Below are 26,413 nucleotides of genomic sequence, written 5' to 3'. Positions count from 1 at the left end.
CAAGGCACTGAGTCTTAACAGCATTTCAAGAGAGTCGACAAAGGAGGGGCTGATTATTGTGTGTGTGTATTGTGTGTGTGTATACTCGGTGTTCTTGTTTATTTTACTGAGAGTGTGTATGTGTGTGTGTGTGAGAACTCGAGAACTAGAAGAGTGATGTCACCGTGTCAAGCACATAGTAGGGAGGGTAGGAGGGGTGGGGGGTACACACACACACACACACACACACACACTGTAGAGAGTGTTTTGGGAGCCCCAACAGCAGCTCAGTCGGTAGCAGAGCCAGCCAGCAGACTACAGCAGCAGCTCTCACACTGCTAGACACAGCGCAGGAGGAACCAGGTTCCGGGGCCAAGTGTACTCCCCCGTCCTGCATCATAATGGTACGCTCTGGACGCTCCTCTCTGGGGATGGGCCCTGCCTAACTTGGACAGTACCATCTGCACTTTCTCACAGGTAGGGCATATTCTGACAAGGAGGGTTTTGAAGGATGGTCCTTGGTGTGTGAGACAGAGCTGGTGTTTCAGGATGAGAGGGCTGTGTGGAGGTGGTGTTTCAGGATGAGAGGGCTGTGTGGAGCTGGTGTTTCAGGATGAGAGGCTGTGTGGAGGTGGTGTTTCAGGATGAGAGGGCTGTGTGGAGCTGGTTGTTTCAGGATGAGAGGGCTGTGTGGAGCTGGTGTTTCAGGATGAGAGGGCTGTGTGGAGGTGGTGTTTCAGATGAGAGGGCTGTGTGGAGCTGGTGTTTCAGGATGAGAGGGCTGTGTGGAGCTGGTGTTTCAGGATGGAGGGCTGTGTGGAGCTGGTGTTTCAGGATGAGAGGGCTGTGTGGAGGTGTGAGAGGTGGTGTACCGCCTGCTGCTGGTCACATGTCTGTCCTGGCTGGAGGATGGGGATTACAAAGCTGCTGAGAGCTCCTCTTACAGAATGTGTGTGTGTGTGTGTACACCTGTGTGTGTGTGTGTGTGTATTAGTACACGTGTGTGTGTATTAGTACACCTGTGTATGTGTGTGCCTGTTTGCATGTTATGTGCATGAGCCATTCGCTCATAATGTGGTTACTTGACACTGAGAAGTTTATTATTTCATAAACATGATGGCTTGCTTTAGTGTGTCTAGCCTCACTACTTCAGTCTAGCACTGAGACTAAGTTACAGTAACTATTTCTGTTTCTGTCTCAGCTTAAATATTGAACGGATAGAATTTCAACGTATACATACTTTTTAAAGATGGCAGTTTAATGTGACGGCAGTTTATTGAACATCTAATGTTCTGGGGCGCAGGTGGCTCACTGGGAAGAGTGCGTACCGCGTAGCCTCCGGCCGTGCTGCAGTGACCCAGGGGCCAGCCCAGCCCTTTTACTGCTTCCCTCTGTTCCTCCCCTGCCTTTCCAGTCTCTCGCAAACTGGTACTATCAAAAGTAAAAACAAAGATGAAACTGCTGGATGAAACTAAAACAAATGCTGAATTATTACATTATGTTCTTCCACAAGTAGTTAGAGAAAGGAACCGCTGTTGTTTGGTGGATCCTGAGCAGTCTGGGAGCGGGGGAGCAGTCGTAGGGGAAAGCCAGATGGAGAGAAAACTCACATTTTCCAAGAGAGGCTCTTTTAAGAGCTTGACGATCAAGAGATCCCAGCGCTCCGCCCGGCGCCCCGCCCGGCGCTCCGCCCGGCCGACGCTGGCGCCTTGAAACCCCATTTGTGATGCGAGTCCTGAACCAGTGAGAGGATAAGAGGGCGTGGTGTCCCCCTCAGTCACAGTGTTCTGGATTCATGACACCAACACAACACCAACACAACACCTCAAAATAACCCAGAGTGCTGATGTGTGCAACGTGTTTACTGTTGTGTTTATGGACAAATGAGGGTGGGATGTGGGCTTGATATGGCTGTTTAAAGGTTGAGGAATGGTGCAATGTTGCTTTCTGTGGTATTGGCTCTAGAGAAGCATACCGATTCAGATAGTTTTGGAGGAAAGACCAGGCCTAACCCTCCACCCCTCACCACCAGACTGCTTCCTGACTCTAGTCCTTCCATGTTTCTCCAGCCAGAACCCAGGCTGTGCAAACCTCTCCCAAACGATAAACGTTGCTTTGTTTTACTTTAAGTTGATCGTTCATTCACTCCCCTCTCCCCCCCCACACACACACAGAAGCAGTCACCAGCAGACACACTCCCCTCTCCCCCACACACACACAGAAGCAGTCACCAGCTGACACACTCCCAGCTGAGAGAGCTGAGAGAGCTGAGAAACAGAAAGCAAAGGAAGGATTCAGATGAAAGGAAAAGGACCAAATGATGTGGTCACGGCAACCATGTGAGACAGGAAGTTGGCTGTGGGGTCGGAGGGGGTCAGGCTAGGGTCGTACCTCACACAACAGCAGAGCAACAAGCCCAGCCTGTCTGAGGACCTCCTGGGCACAGAGCACACATTCAGAGCTCATGGAAAATCTGCAGAAACCCTTTAACAAAACCATGGATGTTGCTCTGAACGTGCACAGAAAGTAGCCAGCGTCTTTCAGGTGATGGTGATCAGATTGAGGAAGTGCATCAGCCAGGCATTTTTGAGTTGGTGGTTTTTTTCCACAGTGCATGCCATAGCTCAGTCTCATTTCCTGTCAAGGAGCCTGGTAAAAATGGTTTGGTTTTAAATGCAGCTGTTTTGGCATTAGCCACACATTGAGAAATTACAAACTCACACCCACCTCTTTTTCTCTCTACTTTCTAGCTGTCCTTCTCTGTGTGTTCCAGCTCCTCTAGCTGCTCTGGCATTATCAGCCTGCTTCGCCAAGCTGGAAAAACTTTCACCCTAACAAATATCCACAAGCGTCCCGTCGCCGAAACTGAATGATAAATCACTCAAACCCGACTAATGACATGTTTTTCTCTCTCTCTCTCTCTCTCTCTCTCTCTCTCTCTCTCTCTCTCTCTCTCTCTCTCTCTCTCTCTCTCTCTCTCTCTCTCTCTCTCTCTCTCTCTCTCTCTCTCTCTCTCTCTCTCTCTCTCTCTCTCTCTCTCTCTCTCTCTCTCCCCTTTCTCTCGCTAGACGTGATCCACACCCAGGGCCCTCTGGACGGAAGCTTATACGCCAAGGTCCGTAAGAAGGAGTCGATCGACGGGGGGGTAATCTCCAACGGCCTCCCTCCCGCGGCCCCAGAGGGCCCCCAGCCCCCGGTCGACCAGGCCCTGTCTGTCAGCAGTGACTCTGGGAACTCCACCGCCTCCATCAAGACCGACCGCACTGATGAGCCCTCTGCAGGCCCGGCCTCACTGAGTCAGCCTCCTCCGTCCTCGGCCCCGGCCCCGGCCTCGCCCCTCAGCCCCCAGGAGAAGCAGCAGCTGGAGCAGCTCCTGAGCGGTCTGGAGGCGCCCGCTCTGCGGCAGGGCTTCTTGTCGCCCCCTGCAGGGGCGGGAGGCGGAGGGGGAGGGGGAGGGGGGATGATGCACCTGGTCCCAGCGCAGGTCCACGTTAACGGGAGCAGCGGGATGGACCGCGAGACGGACATCCTGGATGACGACCTCCCCTCCGGCGTGGAGGGGGGCAGCCTGGGCACCCCCTCATCCCTGGAGGGGCGAGCCACGCCCGCGGACCTGTACGACCACCCTGAGACCCACATCAACGGGAGGGAGGGCGTGGCCTACCTGGAGAGCAGCCTCCCTGACCCCGCCTCCAAGGCTGCGGTCTCCCCGCAGCAGAGCCTTCCCCCAGGGCCCGCGGGCGGCTTGGGCCCGGCCGCTGGCTACGCGGCCGCTGGGTACGCGCTGGGCCAGAACGGGAGCCTGTTTCGATCGCAGTCCTTCGGCGGGGAGCAGCAGCAGATGCCCAGAGCTCCGGCTCGTACCAGCAGCAGCCGCGACGCCGTGCAGCGAGGGATGAACGTGTGGCAGCACTACGGCGTCCCCGCTGAGCCGCTCACCGACATCACCTTCAGCCCCCCGCCCGGCTCCTCCATGCATAGCTACCACAGTCTGCCCCAGTTCCCCCCTCCCGCCGCCTCCCAGCAGGACATCCAGCAGTCCCTGGAGGCACTCAACCTGCTCATGCAGGACCTGGAGCCTAGCCGCCCGCCAGCGCACACTCCCCCCAGCGCCTCCCCACGAGAGGGCCTGGTGGTCACCACCCAGCCCTCCCTCTCCCAGGCTCGCCCCTCCTACCCCGCACACAGCCCCGCCCACAGCCCCGCCCACACACACAGCCCCGCCCAGCGATCCTCGCCCGTCCAGCCGTCCATGTCCCCGGCGCAGCCCGGCACGCCGGAGCCCGCCCCCGTCCAGGGCCCCCCGGCCCCCTGCCAACCCGGCCTGCAGTTCTCCGGGCCCCCAGCAGAGCCTGTCCACCAGGGGGCCTGGACCAGCCCCACCCAGCCCTGCCCTGCCTCTGGGGGACAGCTGCAGCTGAAGCCCATCAACAGCTACCCTCCCAGCAGCAGCTACCCTCCCAGCAGCAGCTACCCTCCCAGCAGCAGCTACCCTCCCAGCAGCAGCTACCCTCCCAGCAGCAGCTACCCTCCCAGCAGCAGCTACCCTCCCAGCAGCAGCTGTCCCCCAGCAGAGCCGGACGAGCCCTGCAGCAGTCCCAGGGCTGCCTCCCCCCCGCTCCGGGAGCCAGGCCAGGAGGAAGGCTTCAGCGTGGAGGGCCTGGTGGCCCAGCGCGTGGCAGGTACGACTCCTTTCCAAACTCTATTTTCTCACGTTTAGATACATTTGTACATTTTCTCACACTGTGAAAAACGGGACTCTATGCAAAACTCTGAAGAGCTCCACAGCATATTGAATCATTTCAGGAATCTGCATGGTTACCTTAACAATCTGAACAAGGGTAACTCGTGGGTAGGCTAAGGACTGTTTCAGCCTGAATACAAACGAAATACAGGCACAGACCACGGAACAAATGAATGGAAAAATAGATGGACACACATCAGAATCAGAATTCGGCTTATTCGCCATGTATGTTATACAAACACGGAATTTACTGTGGCAGGGAGGTGCAAACACTAAACATATACGAATCTTAAATTAAGTAAAGGTACAGAAGTTTAACTATTCCTAAGAACTAAACAATCTAAGAATAAAACTATTTAAATATAAAATAAAATATATATAAAAATAAGAATAAGGATAAGAATGAGCACATCTTGCAGAACAACATGGATACCCCTCCCTGTACAGAGAGCACGTAGCGACCCCCAGATATCCTTCTCTACGCCAGCTTGACTTTCCTGGCTCCCTGTATCCCTTTGAGTTGCCGGGCTGGCGCTGAAACGAGCCCGAGCTCACAATCAAGCCATTGTACACAGTCCTCCAACCCAGGATCCCTGCTCTGTGATGGGCTGTATCTACAGCATACCCTGGCCTTCCAAACGCTGCTGCTTGCAGGGACACACCTACAGTATTGGTACATCTGGTCCAGGCCTTAGGGAACAGAGTTTCAATCCTGCGGGGCATGTGTTTGACGTAACGCAGTTTTATTGAGGAAAATGACTGTCCAGAGCCTGTTTGAGGTATGTTGGAAGCCGTGCATGTTTATGAACCCCAGAAAACAGTCCCATGCTGTAGGAACATGTTTTAACAATGTGTCGAGTCCACCAGTGTCCTTTCATACATAACTGTAAACTCAGACTCCACACCCCCTGTTTTCCCCTGGTCCTCTAATCCAGGTGTCTGTCTAGCTGTAAGTAGGGCTCAACAGTGACAGACAGGACAGATAAGACCTGTTCTGTAAGCAGTGAGCTCAAGCCAGCCTGTGTCAGTGTGACAAGCTCTTAAGAAAACACGTCTCTCCTCTCTTCTCCTGGCTGCGCTTCTTCAGCTGTGAAACCGTCACTCATCAGACACATGCTCAGACACATGCTCACAGGAAGTGCTGTCCCCAGCACAGGAAGTTGGCCGTCCTAACCAAACACACGAGGGGTCCTGCAGAGCAGCCAGGAGGGGAACAAGTCTGTTGTATAAACAGCGTAGAGCAGTGACATGGAAATCCATTGTGTGTGGAAGCTTGTTTAATGGCAGTCATGGCACCATGGTGTAGGAAGCCCTGTGTACACACAGGAACTGTAAATATGACACAGGCTCATTTTATTGCTTCCAACTTTGCTTGCTGACTGTGTATCATACAAACACTGTTTGACTAAACACAATTCAGCGGGTTGTAACAGTCTTATCATACTGTAAAACAGATACATTGTTTACTGTATGTACACAGTCAATCTGTCTTCAGCACTTAGAGATGTTTATGTTCACAGTCCAGGTGTTCGCAGTATGATACGGTAGGGAATAGCTTGCCATGGTTCTGTTTCTTCACTTTAACCCTTTTCTTTGTTGAAAACCCTCTTTTTCCTCTTCATCATCTTCATCATCCTCCCCGTCCTGACTCCATCATGCACCTGCCAGAGTACTCTGCCAGAGTCCAGGGCATGGCCTCACCTCAGTCTGAGCCTCACCCCTCCTACTTATCTGGTTTGTTTCTCCTCCCTCCTCTCCTCCTCTCCCCTCCCTACTCTCTTCCTCTCCCCTCCTTCCTTCCTCTCTTCCTCACCCCTCCCTCCTCTCCTCTCCTCTGCTTACTCAGACTGAACCCTCCCCTCTCCTCTGGTTGCAGTGCTTGCATGTTGCCTACATTCCTTTGTTGCAACAGAACCTCTTTTTATCTCACTGTCTCTTGCTTGTTGTTTCTCTCTGTCTCTCTCTCTGTGAGTCTGTGTGTTGTTGAACTATCATATTCAGCTTACGTCTCAGTCCTGTGGCCCTCCTGAAACTGTGAGCGAGGGACAGTCAGGTGCTGGCTCTCTCTGGCCACAGCTGACCTGCTCTGACAAGGGTAAGCAGCAAACAGGAGTCAGCGACTGAGTCATGATGAAGTTTCACAAGAGCGCGACAAGGGAAGCACAAAGGCTGCTCTGTCTTCAGCCTGAAGACTGCATGTCACAAGATCTGCTCTGCCAAATCTCAGGGAACAACACCAAGGCTAGGATACACTAGCCTCTTTCAAGGCTGCACTCTTCCTCTCTGTTTTAACATTTAGAAGGCAGACAAAGGACACCAGATCCAGGGGAAAGGCCGCCTCTGTTGGAAACATTGTCAAGGCGTTATATCTCCACTGGGAGGCAGAGGCCAGCGTGCAGACTGTTTTGTTCATGCAGGAGCAGAGAGAATGTTCCAGAGAGCAGGGCTCTGCCTCCCTGGACAGAGAGCTTGTCCTGGCAGGTTCAGAAGCAGTGACTGGGACTCCCTGTGTCTCATCTGGCTGACCAGCCTGCAGATCTCAGAATACGTCATGTGGACGCTAGGGTCAGTTCTGAATCAGGACAGACTTTCTTCTCCTCTGCCTCGGTTATGTACGTCATTCGGCCACAGGAAGTGAATTACAGTTGACTCTCAGACCTGTTTTTGAACATATTTGGATATATAAGGAGACTAAAGAAAATGTATTCACAGAGCTTTTGAAATCTCACCCCAGATGATCCCTTTTCTCCATGCACATCCGTCACCTTTAGAAGTCCAGACGTAAACACACACACAGGAGACTCAGCCATAACGGCCACGCCCCTGGAAACAGGAAACCAGCATGTTTATTTCCTTGGCTCCGCGCTCTCCTATACAATATCAGCCTTTTTAAGCGCTTGAGCAACGTGAGGGAGGAAAAACAAAACAATCCAAAACGACGTCAGTCCTGGGAAGCTCTCTCCTCATCTGGGACACATTACCCGTCGTCAGGGCAACGGGGCCGGTGTTTGACAGCGCTGCGCCGTGGAGCAGTGCATGCTGGGTACATCTGTTTTGCGTGTTTCCAGGCTCGGTGGGGGAAACGGGCTACATGCTGTTCACACGCCAGCCCAGAGACAACGCCCCTTCCACGCAAATCAAACCCAGAGCCCGCACATGTGATGCGTTAGAAGCCACGCCATTGGACGGAGGTCAGGAATGTCAACAGGCAGCATATGAATGACACATGTGCAGGTCTGACTCCGTCATGGATCACACTTAATAGGATCTAGTCATGTTGATATGCACTATTCAGCAAAAAACAAGTTCCAAACGTTTTATCTCTTTATTAGATCAATTTAATGGCTGATATTCAGGAGAAGATGACCTGCCCTTGATCCTCAATGCTGTTCCTAAAAGTACTATCAGTTAGTTAAGTGATGTAAATGACCAGCACGTCATCATGCTGTTCTCTGTGTGGCCCTCCTCCTCTTTTATTTTAAAATAAACTGATGTTCGTGTCTGAGATGCACAGCTGCAGGATAATGCTATTGCTAAGTCACCCCTGTGGAAAACACGGCTAGCTTATTCCCCCCAGGGCCAGGAGAGGTTGAGTGAAGGCTCATAAATATTTTTCATGGTTTCCATAACAGTCTTGCGCTCACACTAGGGTGTGTCTGCATGCTTTTCCATCTTTAGGATGTTCTGCCAGAACTGACTAAGAAGATCCATGAATCAGTTTTAGGGTCAAGTTGGTTGACAATCTCCGTTCTTGCTACCAAGTAGACCCCAGCATAGTGTTGGGCCACTTCTTCTACTTATCTTGGTCCAGAACTCGATCTTCATTGGGAAAACATGTGACGTGTTCTTTGCCAAGCAAAGTATTCAATATAAACAATTCCATGTGAGTTTGTAGGCCCCTTTAGGTAATTCATACTATAACCTTCATCCCCAGACATTTCCCACTGAAGGTTCCCTCCAAAACAATTGCTTCTTGTGCCTTTTTTTTTGTTACTATTTGTACTGGCAGTGTTCTTTATCTTTGTCCAGAGCACATGCCAAGAATAGCATTTCCCAGTCAGAGCAGCACGTTTGTCTTGGTTAGCTAACCCCAGTACCAGACCCCACCAGGCTGACACACACTGAACTAAAACTCTTACTCTAGCAGCTCTCCCTCTTCACCCTAACCGGCTCACTGGAAAGAGCTTATCAGCTTCTTTGAGGTCCATCCAAAAACATTAGCTGCTGTAGAATGTTACTGAGATAACTGGGATATAATCGACACTGATGTAGCAGCTAGTTCATGATAAACTACGAGCCTTGTTCCCGGAGCAGAAACTCTTGACGTTATTACAAACACTGGCCTGATTGTTGTGAGAAATTTGGATCGTTCATGTAGCATATTTAAAAGGTCAGTTTTGGAGTCTCTGTTAGCTTACTGGGGGACACGTTGGCCCTGAGTAGAAAAAGCTACCAGAAACTTGCTGCTCACGCAGTCAGTGACTACTAACACAACTATGTTTATTAACCAGGAATGTGGTATTTATGAATGCCACATGCTGTGTGCTCTGCTAGAATGCTATGTGTTGTTGTAAGTGTTCATCAGCGCATGACACGTGCATCTGTGGCCTTGTTCCCCTGGTTTAGAGGCTTTTATGAAGTGTCATTAGAGGTTATGAATGAGCATAGCAGTCGTACAGACGGCACAGGAAGAGGTCAGACGTTGCAGGTTCCAGGGTGCTGAGTGTCCCCTTGCTTGTCCCCCCAGGTGTCCAGTCCCGAGGGATGGCCCTTGACGAGTCCTCCGCCCCGCCCCGCCGCCGCACCACCAGCGAGGGGAACCCGGACGGCCCTGACTCCCTGGACGGCCCGCTGCGATCCCCAGTGCGCTGCGTTTCCCCGGAGTTCGTCAACGCCATCGCGCTGAACCCTGGAGGGCGACCCAAGGAGGTACACTGCTGCTCTGCATGGGCTCCCAGTGCGGGGAGAGCACAGCCGAGGGTTCACATCACATGGCACTTTCAGAAAACTGCTAAATCTGTCACCCTCACTTATTATTATTCAGGAAAGTATATTTAACTGCCCCACCCACCTACACTCCTGAATTGTAGTGATTGTTGTTCATACGAAGAGTGTGTGTGTGTGTGTTTCTGTCTTCCAGAGACACATGCACAGCTACAGAGAAGCCTTCGAGGAGCTGGAGGGGGCTCCAGTCAGCCCCACGCCCTTCGCTGGTGGTGAGGTGTTACCCCAAACCCCTGCATTCCCCGTCTCACCTCAAACCCCTTCCTTCAACCTGTGTAAGTTCCCCTCCCGCAGACAGAGGGCGCTGGGGGGCTCAGGGCAAGACAGGGAACAAGGAAACAAGGGCTTTCTGTTGTGTAGAAACATATTACTGTAAGCTGGTAAAAATGAGCTATGGTTCGTGGGAATTCACTTTTTAGGTCTTAGAACTTCTCCTCTATGTTTGCAGCTGAGAATATTTTATATTTCCAAACAGGATATGACACGTTGTTCTGTTAGAGTGTGTTTATGTTAGGTTTGGGCTAGGGTGCTTTTTGTGACGAGACTGATGTTTACACTTTGACTTCATGATTTGATAAGTGTACTAGAGGATATTAACTCAACAATACAATTTCTTCACCTCTTATCTTTTCGCAAGATATTAACTGAAAAACCCTTTAAAACAAAACAATTGGCAAATACAGTCATTGTTGTAAACAAGTGCAATTTACCATAGGTAACTCTTAAGAGCTGGGACATTCTTGAGCACAATGAATTTATAATTAAATAGGTAAAAGCTATAACTTGTGCACTTCAACAGCCGACAAATCAGCAACGTCATTAAAATATGAGAGCGAAAGGACTGTCTCTCCTGGCCTCCACCCGTAAAATATACAGCTAGTAAACTAAATACACAGCTAGTAAACTAAATATACTGCTAGTAAACTACATTTCCAACATGCTGACGCAATGCCCCATTCAGATACATACAGTGTAGGCAGAGGAGAATGAATCTTGGTCTACATGGCCTGGAATTGTTTTAGCACATCAAAATGGCTGAGTCATCATATTCTGTATAGACAGAATCCCTCTCTGTTTCTGCTCACCTGCACCACGATACACGGTGCACCACAATAATCCCAGATTCAATCCCTGTTCTAATGTATCACCATAGGCAGTATGAACAGCTAATGATGGATCAGTAACTGTTGGATCAGTAACAGTAAGCTGTTTAGGTCCTCATCCGCCACAGTATGCTGAGGAACAGTGTTCCAAGTCGTCAAATGTCCCCAAAATGTCCCCATTTCCAGTCGCCCCGCCTGACACGTTCAGGGCCTGTAGTTCACCAAACAAACAGTCGATTGTTACTTTGGTAAGTTGAGGATGCACGTCCCTAGACCCACAGCAGCTGGTTCACCCCTGAGTGCCCCTACCCCTAGATCCCTCTGCCTACCACAGCCCTGCCCTGCTTTACCCAGCATGCAGCAGGAGAGCAGCACCTGTTTAGACCTTGTTAGCAAACACATAGACTGGAGACACACACATCATATAGCCACCATTTCTGACATGTTTACCTTGACTCAGTCACACGCTGGTAGGCTGCACACAACACAAGCATGAAGACAGAAACTTGTGTTGATATTCCTTGTCTCGATGGGTGTTGCTCTCCACATGACTCTTGTTGTATGCTTAGCAGTGGTTCCCATCACACTCCCAGCCCCCCCCCCCCGTCTAGTCTAGTCATTGTGTTTGGTTGTTTTTGTGTGGTTGTTGATTTTTGCTTTGTTCATTCAGGAGGCAGTTGAGGTCAAAGCTTATGGTCAGTTAAGACATTAAGTTAAGACATTAAGTTAAGACATTTAGTTTTGAAGCAAATCTTGTCTTGGAGCCAAAATCAGGACTTGGTCGAACTGTAGTGTTTGTAGTTCTGCAACAGTTATAGTATGATTGTGGCTATATGCTGTGACTCATATCACTGCTGCCACAGTCCTGACATATATCCATCCCACTCTAGAGGATGTCTCTAACTGACCTGACCCTTGACCGCAGCTGTGCTGTAATGGTGTGTTTGTGTGTATGACACGCGTTGTCTCACGTTTTGCTGACGGTTGATGATGTCATGACCAGGGGCTTGTCACACCGTGACGATCGACCTGCATGTAGAGCACGAGGCCCACTACCTGTCTGTCAGCTACCTGTCTGTCAGCTACCTGTCTGTCAGCTACCTGTCTGTCAGCCTCAGGGTCATGTGATCTACCTCGCTGTCTTGATGGAAAACACCTGTGTAGAATGACATACATTCTTGAGAGATTCTGAAGTATTTGACATATTGGAGCAATCAGAAGAAAATAAATAAATAAAAATGTTAACACATTACATTTAGTCATTTAGCAGACGCTCTTATCCAGAGTGACTTACAGTAAGTACAGGGACATTCCCTCGAGGCAAGTAGGGTGAAGTGCCTTGCCCAAGGACACAACGTCATTTTTCAACGGCCGGGAATCAAACTGGCAACCTTCTGATTACTAGCCCGATTCCCTAACCACTCAGCGACCTGACATACAAATCCACATTAGAACATGCACACAGTAGATAACCACGCTCAGGTGTTTGCTGTCCAGACCGTCAGTGAGACAGTCCTAGAGGCCTGAGCTGTGCCTGTTGCCCCCACAGGTCGCTCTCCACCAGGCCTGGCCAGGACGCCGCTGTCCGCCCTGGGCCTCAAGCCCCACAACCCTGCTGACATCCTGCTGCAGCAGACCGGCTCAGGTGAGACTCCCTGCAACCTGCTGTTCCCTCTCCTCTCCTCCACTAGAATCTCCTAGTGTTCCCTCTCCTCTCCTCCACTAGAATCTCCTAGTGTTCCCTCTCCTCCACTAGAATCTCCTAGTGTTCCCTCTCCTCCACTAGAATCTCCTAGTGTTCCCTCTCCTCTCCTCCACCCAGCTTGGTTCTACTGGACATCTTTCTAACACAACCTTCTCTTTACATTTTATAGTAAAGCATGTGTGGTCAACTGTGTAGGAAATCTGATATGAACGGGTGCTGCTGTAAAAGCACGGTGAGGTCAGTGTGTGACCCACATTCACTCACCTGAGTCGAGTGATCTGTCGAGTGATCCGAATAGTTTGAACATGAAACTATCCGATGCACAGGTTTTGATTAAGTCCCACCTGTGGCCACAAGTTTTGTGTAACACATCATGGCCTAAATACCACTTGCTGACATCTACAATCTGGAGGCTCTGTACAGAATATTGAGTATGCTGTCCACATGAAGAGGACTCATCTTGCATACTTCAGGATTTTCCTGTTGTATGTTCTGTCTAGATGTTCTGGATAATCTGATCCTGTGCAGGTCTTAGCAGGGTGCACCTCAAGTGTAGGGTTAGGATCAGATTTGTTTTGGGTCTTTGGTATTAAAGCAAACAGCACGAGAATCAGTTTGTACGACTTGAAAGTATTATTTGGCAGTTTTGGAACCGCACATCTTACTTGAAGCCAGAAACACAGATGTGTTAGGATTGCCAAATAGCCCTTCAGCCTATAGAGGCTGCTAACTTAGCAGCTAACATTTGTCTCCTTCAGCTAAATATATCACACTCTGGCAGCAGATCCAAACCACATCTTTATTTTGGTTTTACTAGCTTATACCCCTCCTCTCAGAAACAGTGAGCTCATGACTACTTGTAAATTGAGCAGTCTTTTCATCTCATGTGGTTAAAAACTGGATTGGTTTTAGCAACGCTGGAATCCATCTGAAAGCCTGATGTATGGCCACCTTCACAGGGTTGCATGTTGATGTTGTCTTCAAAGCAGCAGCTCGTTCACAGTGGCAGGTTCTCACAGCCCTCGGCTGCTTCTGAGAAGGCCCCCTGAAACAGGAGTTCATGAAGGTCCTTGTAAATAAGGCTGCGCTCTGTTTAATCGTGTCCACGCTTTGTAGACTGGATGGATGGAGCCAAGTGCATTAGGGTGTTATTACTGGGAAAGGAGCTGGGCTGTAGGAGGGATGGCTGACTCTCCAGACATGGAACTTCAGCTGCTTCCAGGGGCAGGACAGGACACACACTGTGCAACACACACACACACAGTACAGACACATACAGTTAGTCTGTATTCTGATACTACACATAAATATTTATCCAGGTGTATTTCTCCACACTCACACACACCTCTTCTCTCTTCCCCTCGTCACCCTTCGTTCGGTACTCTCTGTTTCTCATGGCTTTACGATTCCTTCTCTCTCTGTGCCTCAGATGATGACAGTGTTGAAGCTGGAGAAGGTAAGACCAGCGGAGCTGCAGAACATCCTGCATCTCCACCTCCCTGTCAACTCCAGTCATTCACAACATTTATTTGTACCTCTCCGAATCCTACACCTCACCTTCTCCACTGCCCCCCCTCACACCTGCAAGTGACAACACCGTTTGACTGGGTTCTACTTCCCATTGAGACTTGACTTCCCTCTTCCTAGTCAACATCATTTCCATCAGTATTTATTTATTTGTCTCACATTGCGGTGAAGGTACAGTTCCAGGTGATCCTCCTCAGAGCACAAGGGCTGGCCGGGCTGTCAGGCGGTCGTGAGGCGTAACAGACCCTCCTCGTGTTAGTCTGTCCTGTAAACATCACAGACAACTGGAGAGAAGCCGTAAAACACGTGTCCTGTGTTAGGAGCAGGCCTGTCTCGCCACGGGGAGCGGGAGGGAGGGAGGCTGTCAGCTTTATGAGCTGCAGGCGATGTGTCCAGGGGTGCAGGCTCTGGGGATGCTCAGTTATTGGACAAGAATCTCAGAGCTCTTCTTGAGGCGGGTTCCTTGAGGGTGTCTCTGCCGTGCGTTTAAACTCTTGGTTGACAGGGTTGGGTGTTTTGCGAACATAAAGACAGACAGCTATGTTGGGGAGGTCTGAGGTAACCTTGCAGCTGGTGGTATGTAATTGAGTTCATAAATTATCAACAACCTCTATTAATTCATTCTTTAGAGGGTTTTTGTGTCAAATAAAAACACCTCAGAGTGCTCATGTTCATCTGTTTCATCCATCAGTGCTTTTTAAATGTTGCATGTTTTCAGTTTAGTAACCTGAAAAGGATTCATGCAGACTTGCTGTCTTTCTGACAGCAGGACTACCTGTCGATCTAAACACACAGACCAGACATGTGCAGACCCTCGGGAACATACTACAAGACTGGAAACCAGTCGGCACACGTTACTTCATGTGTTCTGACCTGAACTTGAACTGATTTTTTAACTGAGTTTATCGAGCAAGTTCGTAGTTGTCAGTTCAGCTCATTTGAAAGGTGTTTGGTTGTGTTGTTGCAGAGCCGAGGAGCTACGTGGAGTCTGTGGCCAGATCAGCTGCAGCAGGCGGTGTGACGCCCGCGTCGTCCCTAAGCCTCGGCCAATCAGGAGACGCCCCAGCTCGCCAGCGCGCCCCCTCCCCCAGCGCCCCCTCCCCCAGCGCCCCCCTGTCCAGCAGTAGCCCTCTCCAGTCCACAGATGGGTGAGTTTACATGACACACATGCTAAGGCCCACTGTAGACAACCAGGACACACATATCCTACTTTTCAATGTTGAAACAGTGAACACTCAATGAATCTCCTCTTTGATAATGTTTTACAGAGACCACACCTTTGCTAACAGTAGCGTGAGCCCCATCTCACAACCAACCACTGATGCAGGCGTGAGCCCCCAGCCCTCAGAGATGCCCTACAGCACCCCCAGCCCCTCCTACCCCGGCCCCTCCTACCCCAGCCCCTCCTACCCCAGCCCCTCCTACCCCGGCCCCAGCAGCCTCCTGGGTGGCTACATCTCCCAGGACCCCAGCCCCCCTCGCTCGGAGCCCACCAGGGTCCCCATGGCGACGGGGTCCCCCTCACACGGAAGCCCTCAAACTCTCCATCGGACCCCGGCCCCCTGCTCCTCCTACAGCCCCTCCCTCCAGAACAGGGCCACCAATCAGGGCAGCCCCGTCACGGCCCGCCAGCCATCCCCGGCCAACGGCTTCGAAGCAGGGATCGCCGGTAGTCCAGTCCTGGGCCGCCACCCCCTGACCATGTCCCAGGGGACCCAGAGCAGCCCCCTGCTGAGCAGAACACCGTCCTTGGGGCAGGTGTCCCAGCACAGCCCCGCCCTCAGCCGCCAGGCCTCCCTGACCCAGCCCCTTCAGAGCAGCCCCGCCCTCAGCCGCCAGCCGTCCGTGTCCCAGGTGTCCCAGCGGAGCCCCAGCCTGGACCGACACCCCCTCCACAGCGGCTACGCCACCCCGGACGAGAGGAACCTGTCCCGGCAGAGCAGCTCCTCAGGGTACCACGGCCCGGGCACGCCCTCCTTCCCCCTCTCTCCCACAGGGTACCTGGACGGGGGGGCCGCCATGATGGGGGCCTGGCAGGGAGGTCCGGGCACCCAGCCTCACGCCCAGCCTCACGCCCAGCCTCACGCCCAGCCTCACGTCCAGCCTCAGCTGCCAGAGAAGACGCGCATGTCAAGCGGGGACAGACCTAACGGGGGCGTCTCGTACGGGACCCTGAACGGGAAGCTGTCGTCTCCCGTGTCCAGCGGGGGCAGCCCCCCCAGCCACTTTCACACCCTCCCAGACTTCTCCAAGTTCAACATGGCGGGTGAGGAGACGGAACGAGGGCCTCTTTACCCGGGTCTCACTGTGTGACGTGTTAGTACGCTGCATGTGCTAGGGTGTCGTGTTGCGTGTGTTTTGTATGAAGGAGATCTAGCTTGTAAACACGTAGCTTGACCTGTGGTACCTTCCTCTGCTCTGTTGAAGATGGGAGCCCAGAGACCAGGCTGAATGTCAAGTTTGTCCAGGACACGTCAAAGTTCTGGTACAAACCAGACATCTCCCGGGAACAAGGTGAGTCTGACTGTTCAGAGTGAATACTGAACGTCACACTTATTTCTGCTTTTGTTACGTCGAGGGCAAAAGAACCAACAGCTCCAGATTCACCAGCCTGTGTCTGAAGGATTCTTTTCTCAGTACAGTTTTAAGCGTTGACTGGAAGGTCACAGGAACAATATAATTCCTTTAACATGGCTCTCTGTGCTGACAGTACTGTAGTCTGTATAGAGGCCACTGCTCAGGCAGTGAGGATCCGTTGGTTCACAGGCGAGGGAGTCCTGGTTGTGTCCTGTGCTGCTGTGTGCTGGCTGCTGTGAGGTCAGGCCTGTTTAGACCATCTGGTTCCTCTCACAGTTCTTATTGGATTAGATCACCTACTCTGGAGATACTGCCCTAAACACAAGCACATGCTCCACTACAGTGACATCACACTCTCTCTCTCACACACACTCACACACACCCACCCAGATAGAAACATACTCACACTTACATGCATTGACATGTGTGCAGTAGGAACATGCCCATTTATCCACAGTAGACCTGTGATGCTTTACGGAGCACACACACACATACTGTAGCACACACACATACTGTATCACACACACATACTGTAACACACACACATACTGTAGCACACACACATACTGTAGCACACACACACATACTGTAACACACACACACATACTGTAACACACACACATACTGTAGCACACACACATACTGTAGCACACACACACATACTGTAACACACACACACATACTGTAACACACACACATACTGTAGCACACACACATATTGTAACACACACACATACTGTAACACACACACATACTGTAGCACACACACATACTGTAACACACACACATACTGTAGCACACACACATACTGTAACACACACACATACTGTAACACACACACACAAATCCCCCTGAACAGTTCCACACACACACAGTCATGCACCATGTGAAATGGGTTAGTGGCTGGTGACCAGAAAACATCTGCATGTGTTTGTCATCTATCTTACTTAGTGTTGAAGTTGTCATGTGTGGACAGGGGGGGCACATAGACAGCATGTCAGGGATGCATTACATGTCTGTTCCGTGAACAGACCACTGGTCTGACATCACTGTACTTACCTTTGTCTTCATCCTTCCTGTCTCACTGTGGCATCTCTTCTTTATCGTTTCTTCTCCTCTTTTTTTGACCTCTTCATTCTTCTGTTGTCTTCAGCCATCACCCTGCTGAAGGAGAGGCAGCCTGGGGCGTTCGTCATCCGGGACAGTCACTCCTTCAGGGGGGCCTACGGCCTGGCCATGAAGGTGGCCTCACCCCCCCCCACCGTCACACACAGCAAGAAAGGTACCAGTGCCAGCTCCCAGCAGTGTCAGGGTGTTCACCTGGACGTCCTGCTGGAACCAAGCCCTTCTCATCACACATCTTCTGCTCCACTTTCTAAATGTTTGAAATTCTATCCGTGTAGGTTTTGTGTTGTATTTATGTGGGTTTCTAAATTCTATCTGCATAGGTTCTGTATTCTGTTTGTGTGTTGCGTTGGATTGGCCCCTCTGCTACATGAGTACAGTGTAGCTGTGAAGGTGCACTACAGCAGCCAGAGTGTCTCTGAGGTCGTGGTCTGAGGGATGTCAGGACTAGTTGGGCCCGAGATGGTGGTGACAAGAATGGTTTGTGTTGAAGCTCGGAAAGTGCAGATAACGGTTTCATTTACGGCAACGAGGCAATGTGGTTTTACATATCCTGTGTACTTGGCACCGGTCGCGAATTGTGAACGTTGTACGTTACATACCATGTTGAATGCATTCCTGTGCATTCCTGTTCCTTGTGGTTTACAACACACACACCATCTCCATTTCCATCTTGACTGTCAGGCGGCAGTGCTGGTGATGAAGGGCTGGAAGAGTGTGCAGGGAGGTGGAAGTCTGGGTGGTGGGGTGTGAGGGGTGGTGGGGTGTGAGGCGTGGTGGAGTGTGAGGGGTGGTGGAGTGTGAGGGGTGGTGGGGTGTGAGGGGTGGTGGGGTGTGAGGGGTGGTGGGGTGTGAGGCGTGGTGGAGTGTGAGGCGTGGTGGGGTGTGAGGGGTGGTGTGGTGTGAGGGGTGGTGGGGTGTGAGGGGTGGTGGGGTGTGAGGCGTGGTGGAGTGTGAGGGGTGGTGGGGTGTGCTGGTCTGCTTGGCGCGTCCCTTGCATGTGTTAACGTCCTGAGCGGAGCTAAGTGCATCGTACGCCGTGCTGAAAGCACCATCATTACTGCTGATTATCCTGGCTCATGGCCCTCGGCACCAGCAGGGTTTGGCTACGTAGAGGAACATTCAGTTCTTGATGCACAACTGATGAAAACAAATACCTGGGGTTTTCCTCCTGTCATCGAAGTATGAGGTAGAAGCAGTGTTCCTAGCACAGAGGAGGGGCTGTTCTCTACAGAGGAGGGAGGGAGGGAGTCTCCAGCACAGCAGAATGCTGTCTCAGGAGTTGGCCTATCAGAAGCTTGGAAGTAGATCAGCAGGATTGCATGTCACGCTAATCCAGTTGAGCTATCTGACTCCATTCCCTCACCTCTCAAGCTGCTGAAAAACAAACATTTATTGACTTGATTTATTTGAGGCCTGCGCTCTAAGACCTTTAAGCTCCTTAGGGATGGTGGCTAGCTCAGTGGTGTGACTGGAGACCAACAGAGCGATGCTTCCCAGATCCCCTGTGCTTCACGTTGGATAAAAGCGTCTGCCAAATGAAGGCATTTACATCAGAATTATCATAACACATATTATTGGCTGTTAGCAACTTGAATTGATATTTTACTGAATTGCCACTCAAACTGGACATATGAGAATCTAGCCCAGGACCTGGTACTATTGTCCAGATAAAGATTGAGGTTGTTTGAGAGGACAACCTAACTAGCCTCGGACATCATCATAGTTTCCACTGTTCTGCTTATCCTCCTTGTTTGGGCTGTTGTTGGGTGGAGGAAGAACAGCCGAGGGAAATCTTTGTCATATCTGGCGTACAACTGATTGGTAATGTTTGTGGTCTGCTGTCTGCTTGTTTGTTTCCATGGTGCCCGGGTAGCTGGTGACATCACTAACGAGCTAGTGAGACACTTCCTGATTGAGACCAGTCCCAAGGGGGTCAAGCTGAAGGGCTGTCCCAACGAACCCTACTTTGGTGAGTCACCCTCTCTCTCTGCTCTCTCTCCCCCCTCTCTCTCTCTGCCCCCTTTCTCTGCTCTCTCTCTCCCCCCTCTCTCTCTCTGCCCCCTTTCTCTGCTCTCTCTCTCCCCCCTCTCTCTCTCTGCCCTCTCTCTCTGCTCTCTCTGTCCCCCCTCTCTCTCTGCTCTCTCTCTGTCTCTCTCTCTGCCCTCTCTCTCTGCTCTCTCTCTCCCCCTCTCTCTCTGTCTGTCTCTCTCTCTCTCTGCTCTCTCTCTGTCTCTCTCTCTCCCCCCTCTCTCTCTGTCTCTCTCTCTCTGCTCTCTCTCGGTCTCTCTCTCTCTCTGCTCTCTCTCTGTCTCTCTCTCTCTGCCCTCTCTCTCTGCTCTCTCTCTGTCTCGGTCTCTCTCTCTCTGTCTCGGTCTCTCTCTCTCTGCTCTCTCTCTGCCCTCTCTCTCTGCTCTCTCTCTCTCTCTCTCTGTCTCGGTCTCTCTCTCTCTGCCCTCTCTCTCTGCTCTCTCTCTCTCTCTGTCTCGGTCTCTCTCTCTCTGTCTCTCTCTCTCTGCTCTCTCTCTCTGCTCTCTCTCTCTCTGCTCTCTCTCTGTCTCTCTCTCACACACACACTTAATTATATACAGAAAGCCTGCAGTCGTGCATCTCCCTCATGTGCATGAAAACATAGCAACAGACCCACACATAGTATGCTTGTCCATAGTATGCTTTTCCATAGTATGCTTTTCCATAGTATGCTTTTCCATAGTATGCTTTTCCATAGTATGCTTTTCCATAGTATGCATGTCAGTGTGTTCGGTGTCTTCTGAGAGATCTGAAAAGACCTGAACTTCCAGACTCCTAACTGATAACTGTTAAGTTATCATCCATCAGTCTAAGGACAACATGCTCACATCTCAGGAAGTCTAATCCTAATAATAGCATGGGATTTGGTATACGGTTCATATGTCCCCCCTCTATGTGTGTGGGTGAGGGTGAGTGAGTTAGCAAGCGTGAGTTACTGACTGACTGTGTGTGTTTACATTCGATGGCACAAAAATCCAGACATTTTCCCCCCGTTCTCCGTGTGTGACTAAAAGGGAGAACGCGCACGGCTGAAAGTCTTGTCTTAACATTATTAATTAAAAGATTAAAATGATTAAATCAATGTTCCAATGTGTGCATGTGTGTGTGCGCAGGATGCCTCTCTGCGTTAGTATACCAGCACTCCATAACCCCCCTGGCCCTGCCCTGCAAGCTGGCCATCCCCACCAGAGGTACGGAACACTGGATCAGGTCCTGACAGAGGACTTAACCATGACAGCACGGTCCTCTGAGAGTGTCTGTGTTGACTGTTCCTCCACCTCTGCTCCTTCTACAGATCTGCATGAAGAGATGCCAGAGATCTCCACGCCCACAAACCCAGCTTCTGAGCTTCTCAAGCAGGGAGCAGGTACTGACCCCTGACCTCTGACCCCTTCTCTTCTGCTGCTGTACTTTCTATGTCCAATATTTGTATATCGCTTTGGATCAAAGCATCTGCTAGATGAAAGAAACGTAAATGTACCTAGCATTGCTGCAAATGAACAGGAAAATGGTAAACTGTGTCCACCTCAGTGAACCAAAACAAGTGCATCCTGAAGTTATTGTACACCAGTAGAGGGTCAAATGGAACTAAATACGCTGGGGTCATTTCCGTTTCTATTTCATGGCAAAAGAATCCATGACACTGTTAGTCCCCCTCCCCCCTCCCCAATGCTGATGTCACTTCCTTGTCGCTACAGGCCAGAGGCCCCCTGCTGACTCCAGTGGTAAACCCCGAGGCTCATGTGGTTTTGTCTGATTTGTAATGCAACTCCTTACCTGAATGACCTGCATTTTAGCCAAGAAGAAGTCTTGAACTTCTCAGCTTCAGAAGCTTCACCTGCTCTCCCTGTCAACCTCCTAACAATGCTGCAGTCCTGCAGTGTGCCTGTCCAGCGCTGCAGTCCTGCAGTGTGCCTGTACAGCAGCTGTCTGATGCTCTGTGGCAAATACGGCTGTTTGTTTTCCCTTGGATTGTTTTCCCTTGTCTTCAGCCTTGTTCCGGAAAGCATGCACGTTGCCGAGACACTGAGTTTTGCATGAACAGATGTGTCTGTTAAAGGATGTATGCAGGAATGGACAAGAAACACTAATATATATATATATATATATACTCTAAATGGTTGTGCTTTGTCGCTGACTTGAATAATAACCTAAATAGCACTTTGTAGAGTCTAGTCTCCTGTTATACTCCTATTATCCCAATCTCTCATTTAGGACCCTCATTTAAAAGGATGTAGATCCGAGGGGAGGGTCCGTGATTGGCTGTCCTGAGTGTTGAGATCTAATGGCCTCCTCTCTCTTCCCAGCATGTAACGTGCTGTACATCAACTCTGTGGAGATGGAGTCTCTGACCGGGCCCCAGGCCGTGGCTAAAGCCGTCTCCGAGACGCTGGCGGCCTCGTCACCGCCCACCGCCACCATCGTCCACTTCAAGGTGTCCGGACAGGGCATCACCCTCACTGACAACCAGAGAAAGTACGTCTGCAGGCGACTGCTTCACAGGGTTTGACATGAAACACTTGTTGTGCGTCTGACGGGCGTTGGAGAAGTGACAACTTGTTGTGTTAACCTTTTATTTATTTGTTTTATTTATTTGTTTTCTTTCTTAGGCTATTCTTCCGGCGCCACTATCCTATCAACACTGTCACGTTCTGTGATATTGACCCTCAGGAGAGAAAGTGAGCACAAACACAGACACAACCCGACACACACACGTACACACACACACACTGAAGGGCTGTACTTGATATTTCATCACTCATTCCTTGTGTTTGTTTCTGTGTTCAGTTGGATTAAACCAGGAGGAGGTTCTGCTAGGTGAGTGTTTCTGTTCCTTCTGCTATCCACAGCAGGCAGCTTGCTCTGCAGGCTGCAGAGAAACTGTTCCTTCTCACGAAAAACATCAGAAACATAATGATTCATGAACATCATTGATCCTTAGCTCTGGACAGTAGCAGTTGGAACTAGAAGGCAACTATACGTTAGCCCATCATGGATAGGCACAGTAACTGCTAGGAACAACTGTAACTATCTAGCAATGAACAAACTCACCTTTCCTTCTTGCTGGGCAACACAGACGTGTCCAGAATGCTGCAGGTTCAGTCTCCAGTCGTCTTATTGAGACACGTCTCTACTCACAGGTTCTTTGGTTTTGTGGCTCGAAAGCAAGGAAGCACGACCGACAACGTCAGTCACCTCTTCGCTGAGATGGACGCCGACCAGCCTGCCAGCGCCATCGTCAACTTCGTCTCCAAAGTCATGCTGGGCTCCCAGAAACGATGAGCCATGTTTGGTCTCCTGGGTTAGGGTCAGGCCTGCTGGGCCTCCTGGCGTCTGATCTGTTTGGGTTGTTATCTATTAACCACCCTCATGTAATCTGTCAAATTCTGTTCTTCTGCGTTTTTGTGTCACTACCTTTTTTTCGCTCTCTTATGTGTGAGTGTGGGTGCATGACTTTGTGTTTGAGAAAGTGTAAGTCTGAGAGTGTGTGTGTGTGCTTTTCTTCTTGGAAGGACTCCAGAGTGTATCTGACGTGGGCGACAGAGGAAGTGCTGTGTGGGGTGTGGCTGTGTGTGGTGTGTGTTGGGACGGGAGGCCATTTTGATCTCTCTTGTAGGGTTACACAAGAGCAGGAAGAGGAAATGAGGTCAGTGAGCGTGAAGTGTTTTTATTTTGGGGAGGAAAAAAAAGAAGACGTTAAGTTGTTCAGTGTACACGGGGATTGTAAATCCATCAGGCTTCTGAACGGGTCAACCAAAGATTTAAAAAGTGGACTGGGCAAATATGCCACGCTCTAGAGGGTTTGTTTTGAAACTATGTTTTGTAAAATATGGCTGCTTAATCAAAACTCTACTTTTTCTTTCAATATACGAGTACTGATACTGTATGTATTTTAATCTTTGTGTCTGCATCTTTGCCCTTTTGCAAAGCATATTCAAGGACATTTTGCATGCTGGCAAGGTGACAGTGTAAATATTACAGATTGCTTTCTCGATGGATGACTTGGGGCCTGAACCATATGTTTTATAAAGAGCTTTTAAAGAAAAAAGTATACCTGCTCTCAACGACGTACAAAACGAAAAGACCGAATTTGTAATGGCAAATACACTGTGTTCAAAATACCCCACGGGTTTCCAGTGGTAGGTTTGCTGTCAGAGGATGGGATTACAGGCTGGTCAGTTACACCATGGCTCACCTGGACAGGGGCCTAACCCAAAGTGTTATAGACAGAATACTGTTATGCTACTTGCAGACTCATTTGTATGAGAAAACCTGCAGCACAGAAAACACCTCTGATCCAATCCAAGGAATTTGTGTAAAACTATACCACTCTTCACCATAGGGTCAGTATTGTAGCCTGCAGCCATTGTACAATACTGAGGCCTCATAGCTAGCAGAACGTGTCAAGGGCTAAATAGTTGGTGTGACAATGACAGTTGTGAAGTTCCAACTGTCATGGTTGGTCTTTATATGTCCCCTGGTGTATGTGGCATGACAGGAATGAGAGAGGCTTTAATCCCAGAAGGACGTGTTAGCCAGCCAACTCACAAGGCATACCTGAAAGTAAGCTATATACATATGAATATACATATATAAATATATAAACTTTCAAAACATTGACTAAAATATTTATTTTTTTGCTCCGTCACTTACGTTATCTCATATATCTGTACACGTGTATTGTATAGTCTACATCAAGATTAACAAAAGAAAAAAATAAACTCTTTATTTTCGCTACTTTGAAAATCACAAGATCTTTGAGACAGCATTTGAAATATATATAATGTAAAGTGTGTTTGTTTTAAAGCTTGTCACTGTTATTTTTTGATATTGTTTTTCACTGCATTTCTTTTGTTGTTTGATTCATTATGTTGAATGGTGAAAAGGACCCCTTGCAAAAAAAAAATGGTAAAAATGACTTTGCCCAAAATATTACACCTCTACAAAGTTGCAAACAGACTTTTTGACAAAAGCCTGATAAGAAACGGTCAGAGTTAAGCACTTAATGTTGTAGTGTAATGTGAAATACCAACTCAGTTATCCACTCGCTGCAAAGCAGCATTACTACTAAGTGTGAGCACTTGCTTTGGATGTTCTCTGTATGTTTGGTGGAAGGAATAAAGTTTTCTTGTTTGAACAGGTTTAGCAAAGCACTCCAGACACTACCCTGTTTGAATCCTGACAGAACTTAAACGTTGCCCTCTAGAGGTATAATTAAGAATTAACATTGGAAAAGTATATTAGTTTGATGCGGTGTTTTAACTGTCATGACTGGCCAAATTTGGAGTAGAAAACATATTAATTGGAAATGATCATTGCTAAAATTGTTAGGGCTCATTCTTGTAAAATCCCTTTTTAAAAGTTTTTTAGATATTATTTTCGTTTAATTGATACTGACTTGACAGAAGACTTCAGCTGGTAAATTCTACAACAATGAGCAAAGAAAGCACTTATAAATAGGTCACAACAACGTCTAACTAGAATGTTACAATATTACTCACCAAGAACATGCATGTGCTGTTATGTTCTGTTTTCAATCATGTTTGGCATCAAGTGAATTACCTGTGAGATTTAATGTGTTCAAGCAAAGCATTCCTCACAACTCCAATCTCCCACAGCTGCCTGTAGTTCATTCAAATAATCAGATGTATTGATGACTCTTGATGAGTCTCACATGAGACCATATCTGCTTTGTTTTCAACAAACATCAGTTGAATCTTTCGTGTGGGCCGTGTCTTCCTAATGCTTGTTGAATAAAAAAGGACCCTTATCACCAAACAAATGTTAGTCACATTTGTGTGTGAAAGGATTATCTTCTATTGTGTGTTCACTTTTACAAAACCGCCTTGACGTAGAATGTGTGAATGAGCTACTATGCCTGTACAGATCCCTGTATTATGATTTGCTGTATTGAATGGCGTTTATAGTTTCTGAGAAAGAATAAAAAAACACATTAAAAAGCAATACAAATCATCACGTGTGCATTGTTATATTTAGCCTATATTTTATACATCTACATACAGAACCACAGTATGATCATACAAAATGCCTTGTGAAGACAGTAAAATAAAATACATTAGATTAATTGGAAACTGTAACAGTAGTAAGCTGTTAATGACAGCAAAAATGTGTGCCAAGCTAGACAAATGACCTTTCTATGTCACGTAGATAGCTGACCCTTGTCAGTCTGATTTGCATCATGAAACTGATGTAGCTAGCTGACCACTTGTCGAAATAGCGCCAAAACAAAAAAAACATTCAACCAAGTTCGAGCCTGACAGACGTGGCCGCGCCCCCGTCACTGGTACACTGCCGAACCCTGAAACTCCGACATCTCAAGCGCGATCACTACCAAGTACCAACCACCCCAACGAAAAGGTAGCGAATCATGGGCGCGGGTCAACGGTGTGCGAATTATACAATGATAAACGGGGGGGGGTCAACTTCTTCTCCAGGGCGTAAAGTAATATTTAGGATTACAGGTAAGAACGATATATAAACGTATCGACTCCCCTGTTGTCTTGTAGAGAGTAACTTTGCAGGAACCCTGTGTGGCTCATTGGGCTTGTGTACCATCGAGTCTACTGCCAAACACGGTACACCTGTTTAAATCTCGCT

The 26,413-nt window shown here is 49.3% G+C and overlaps 1 protein-coding gene across 5 annotated transcripts in view; it reads left to right on the top strand.

Annotated features, from left to right (window-relative positions):
• Positions 1-25,769, top strand: part of tns1b (tensin 1b) — a 52,456-nt gene extending 26,687 nt beyond the window's left edge. For 3 of the 5 annotated variants that reach the window (XM_062456356.1, XM_062456353.1, XM_062456352.1), the window contains exons 14-29: positions 3,048-4,661; positions 9,471-9,652; positions 9,864-10,002; positions 12,380-12,475; positions 15,030-15,210; positions 15,331-16,328; positions 16,490-16,576; positions 17,793-17,921; positions 19,641-19,736; positions 20,908-20,985; positions 21,090-21,161; positions 21,493-21,519; positions 22,102-22,270; positions 22,405-22,473; positions 22,583-22,612; positions 22,936-25,769. In XM_062456356.1, the coding sequence (XP_062312340.1) occupies positions 3,048-4,661; positions 9,471-9,652; positions 9,864-10,002; positions 12,380-12,475; positions 15,030-15,210; positions 15,331-16,328; positions 16,490-16,576; positions 17,793-17,921; positions 19,641-19,736; positions 20,908-20,985; positions 21,090-21,161; positions 21,493-21,519; positions 22,102-22,270; positions 22,405-22,473; positions 22,583-22,612; positions 22,936-23,077 (4,109 nt within the window). In that variant the 3' untranslated portion in view covers positions 23,078-25,769. The remainder of the gene's footprint in view (positions 1-3,047; positions 4,662-9,470; positions 9,653-9,863; positions 10,003-12,379; positions 12,476-15,029; positions 15,211-15,330; positions 16,329-16,489; positions 16,577-17,792; positions 17,922-19,640; positions 19,737-20,907; positions 20,986-21,089; positions 21,162-21,492; positions 21,520-22,101; positions 22,271-22,404; positions 22,474-22,582; positions 22,613-22,935) is intronic. The other 2 variants (XM_062456355.1, XM_062456354.1) reach the window with 2 other exon arrangements.
• Positions 25,770-26,413: the final 644 nt, after the last annotated feature.

This window comes from Osmerus eperlanus, chromosome 3 (genome assembly GCF_963692335.1).
Source record: "Osmerus eperlanus chromosome 3, fOsmEpe2.1, whole genome shotgun sequence".
Classification (NCBI taxonomy): Eukaryota; Metazoa; Chordata; class Actinopteri; order Osmeriformes; family Osmeridae; genus Osmerus; species Osmerus eperlanus.
The sequence above is the reverse complement of the archived record's forward strand: the minus strand, read 5'-3'. Positions and strand labels throughout refer to the sequence as shown.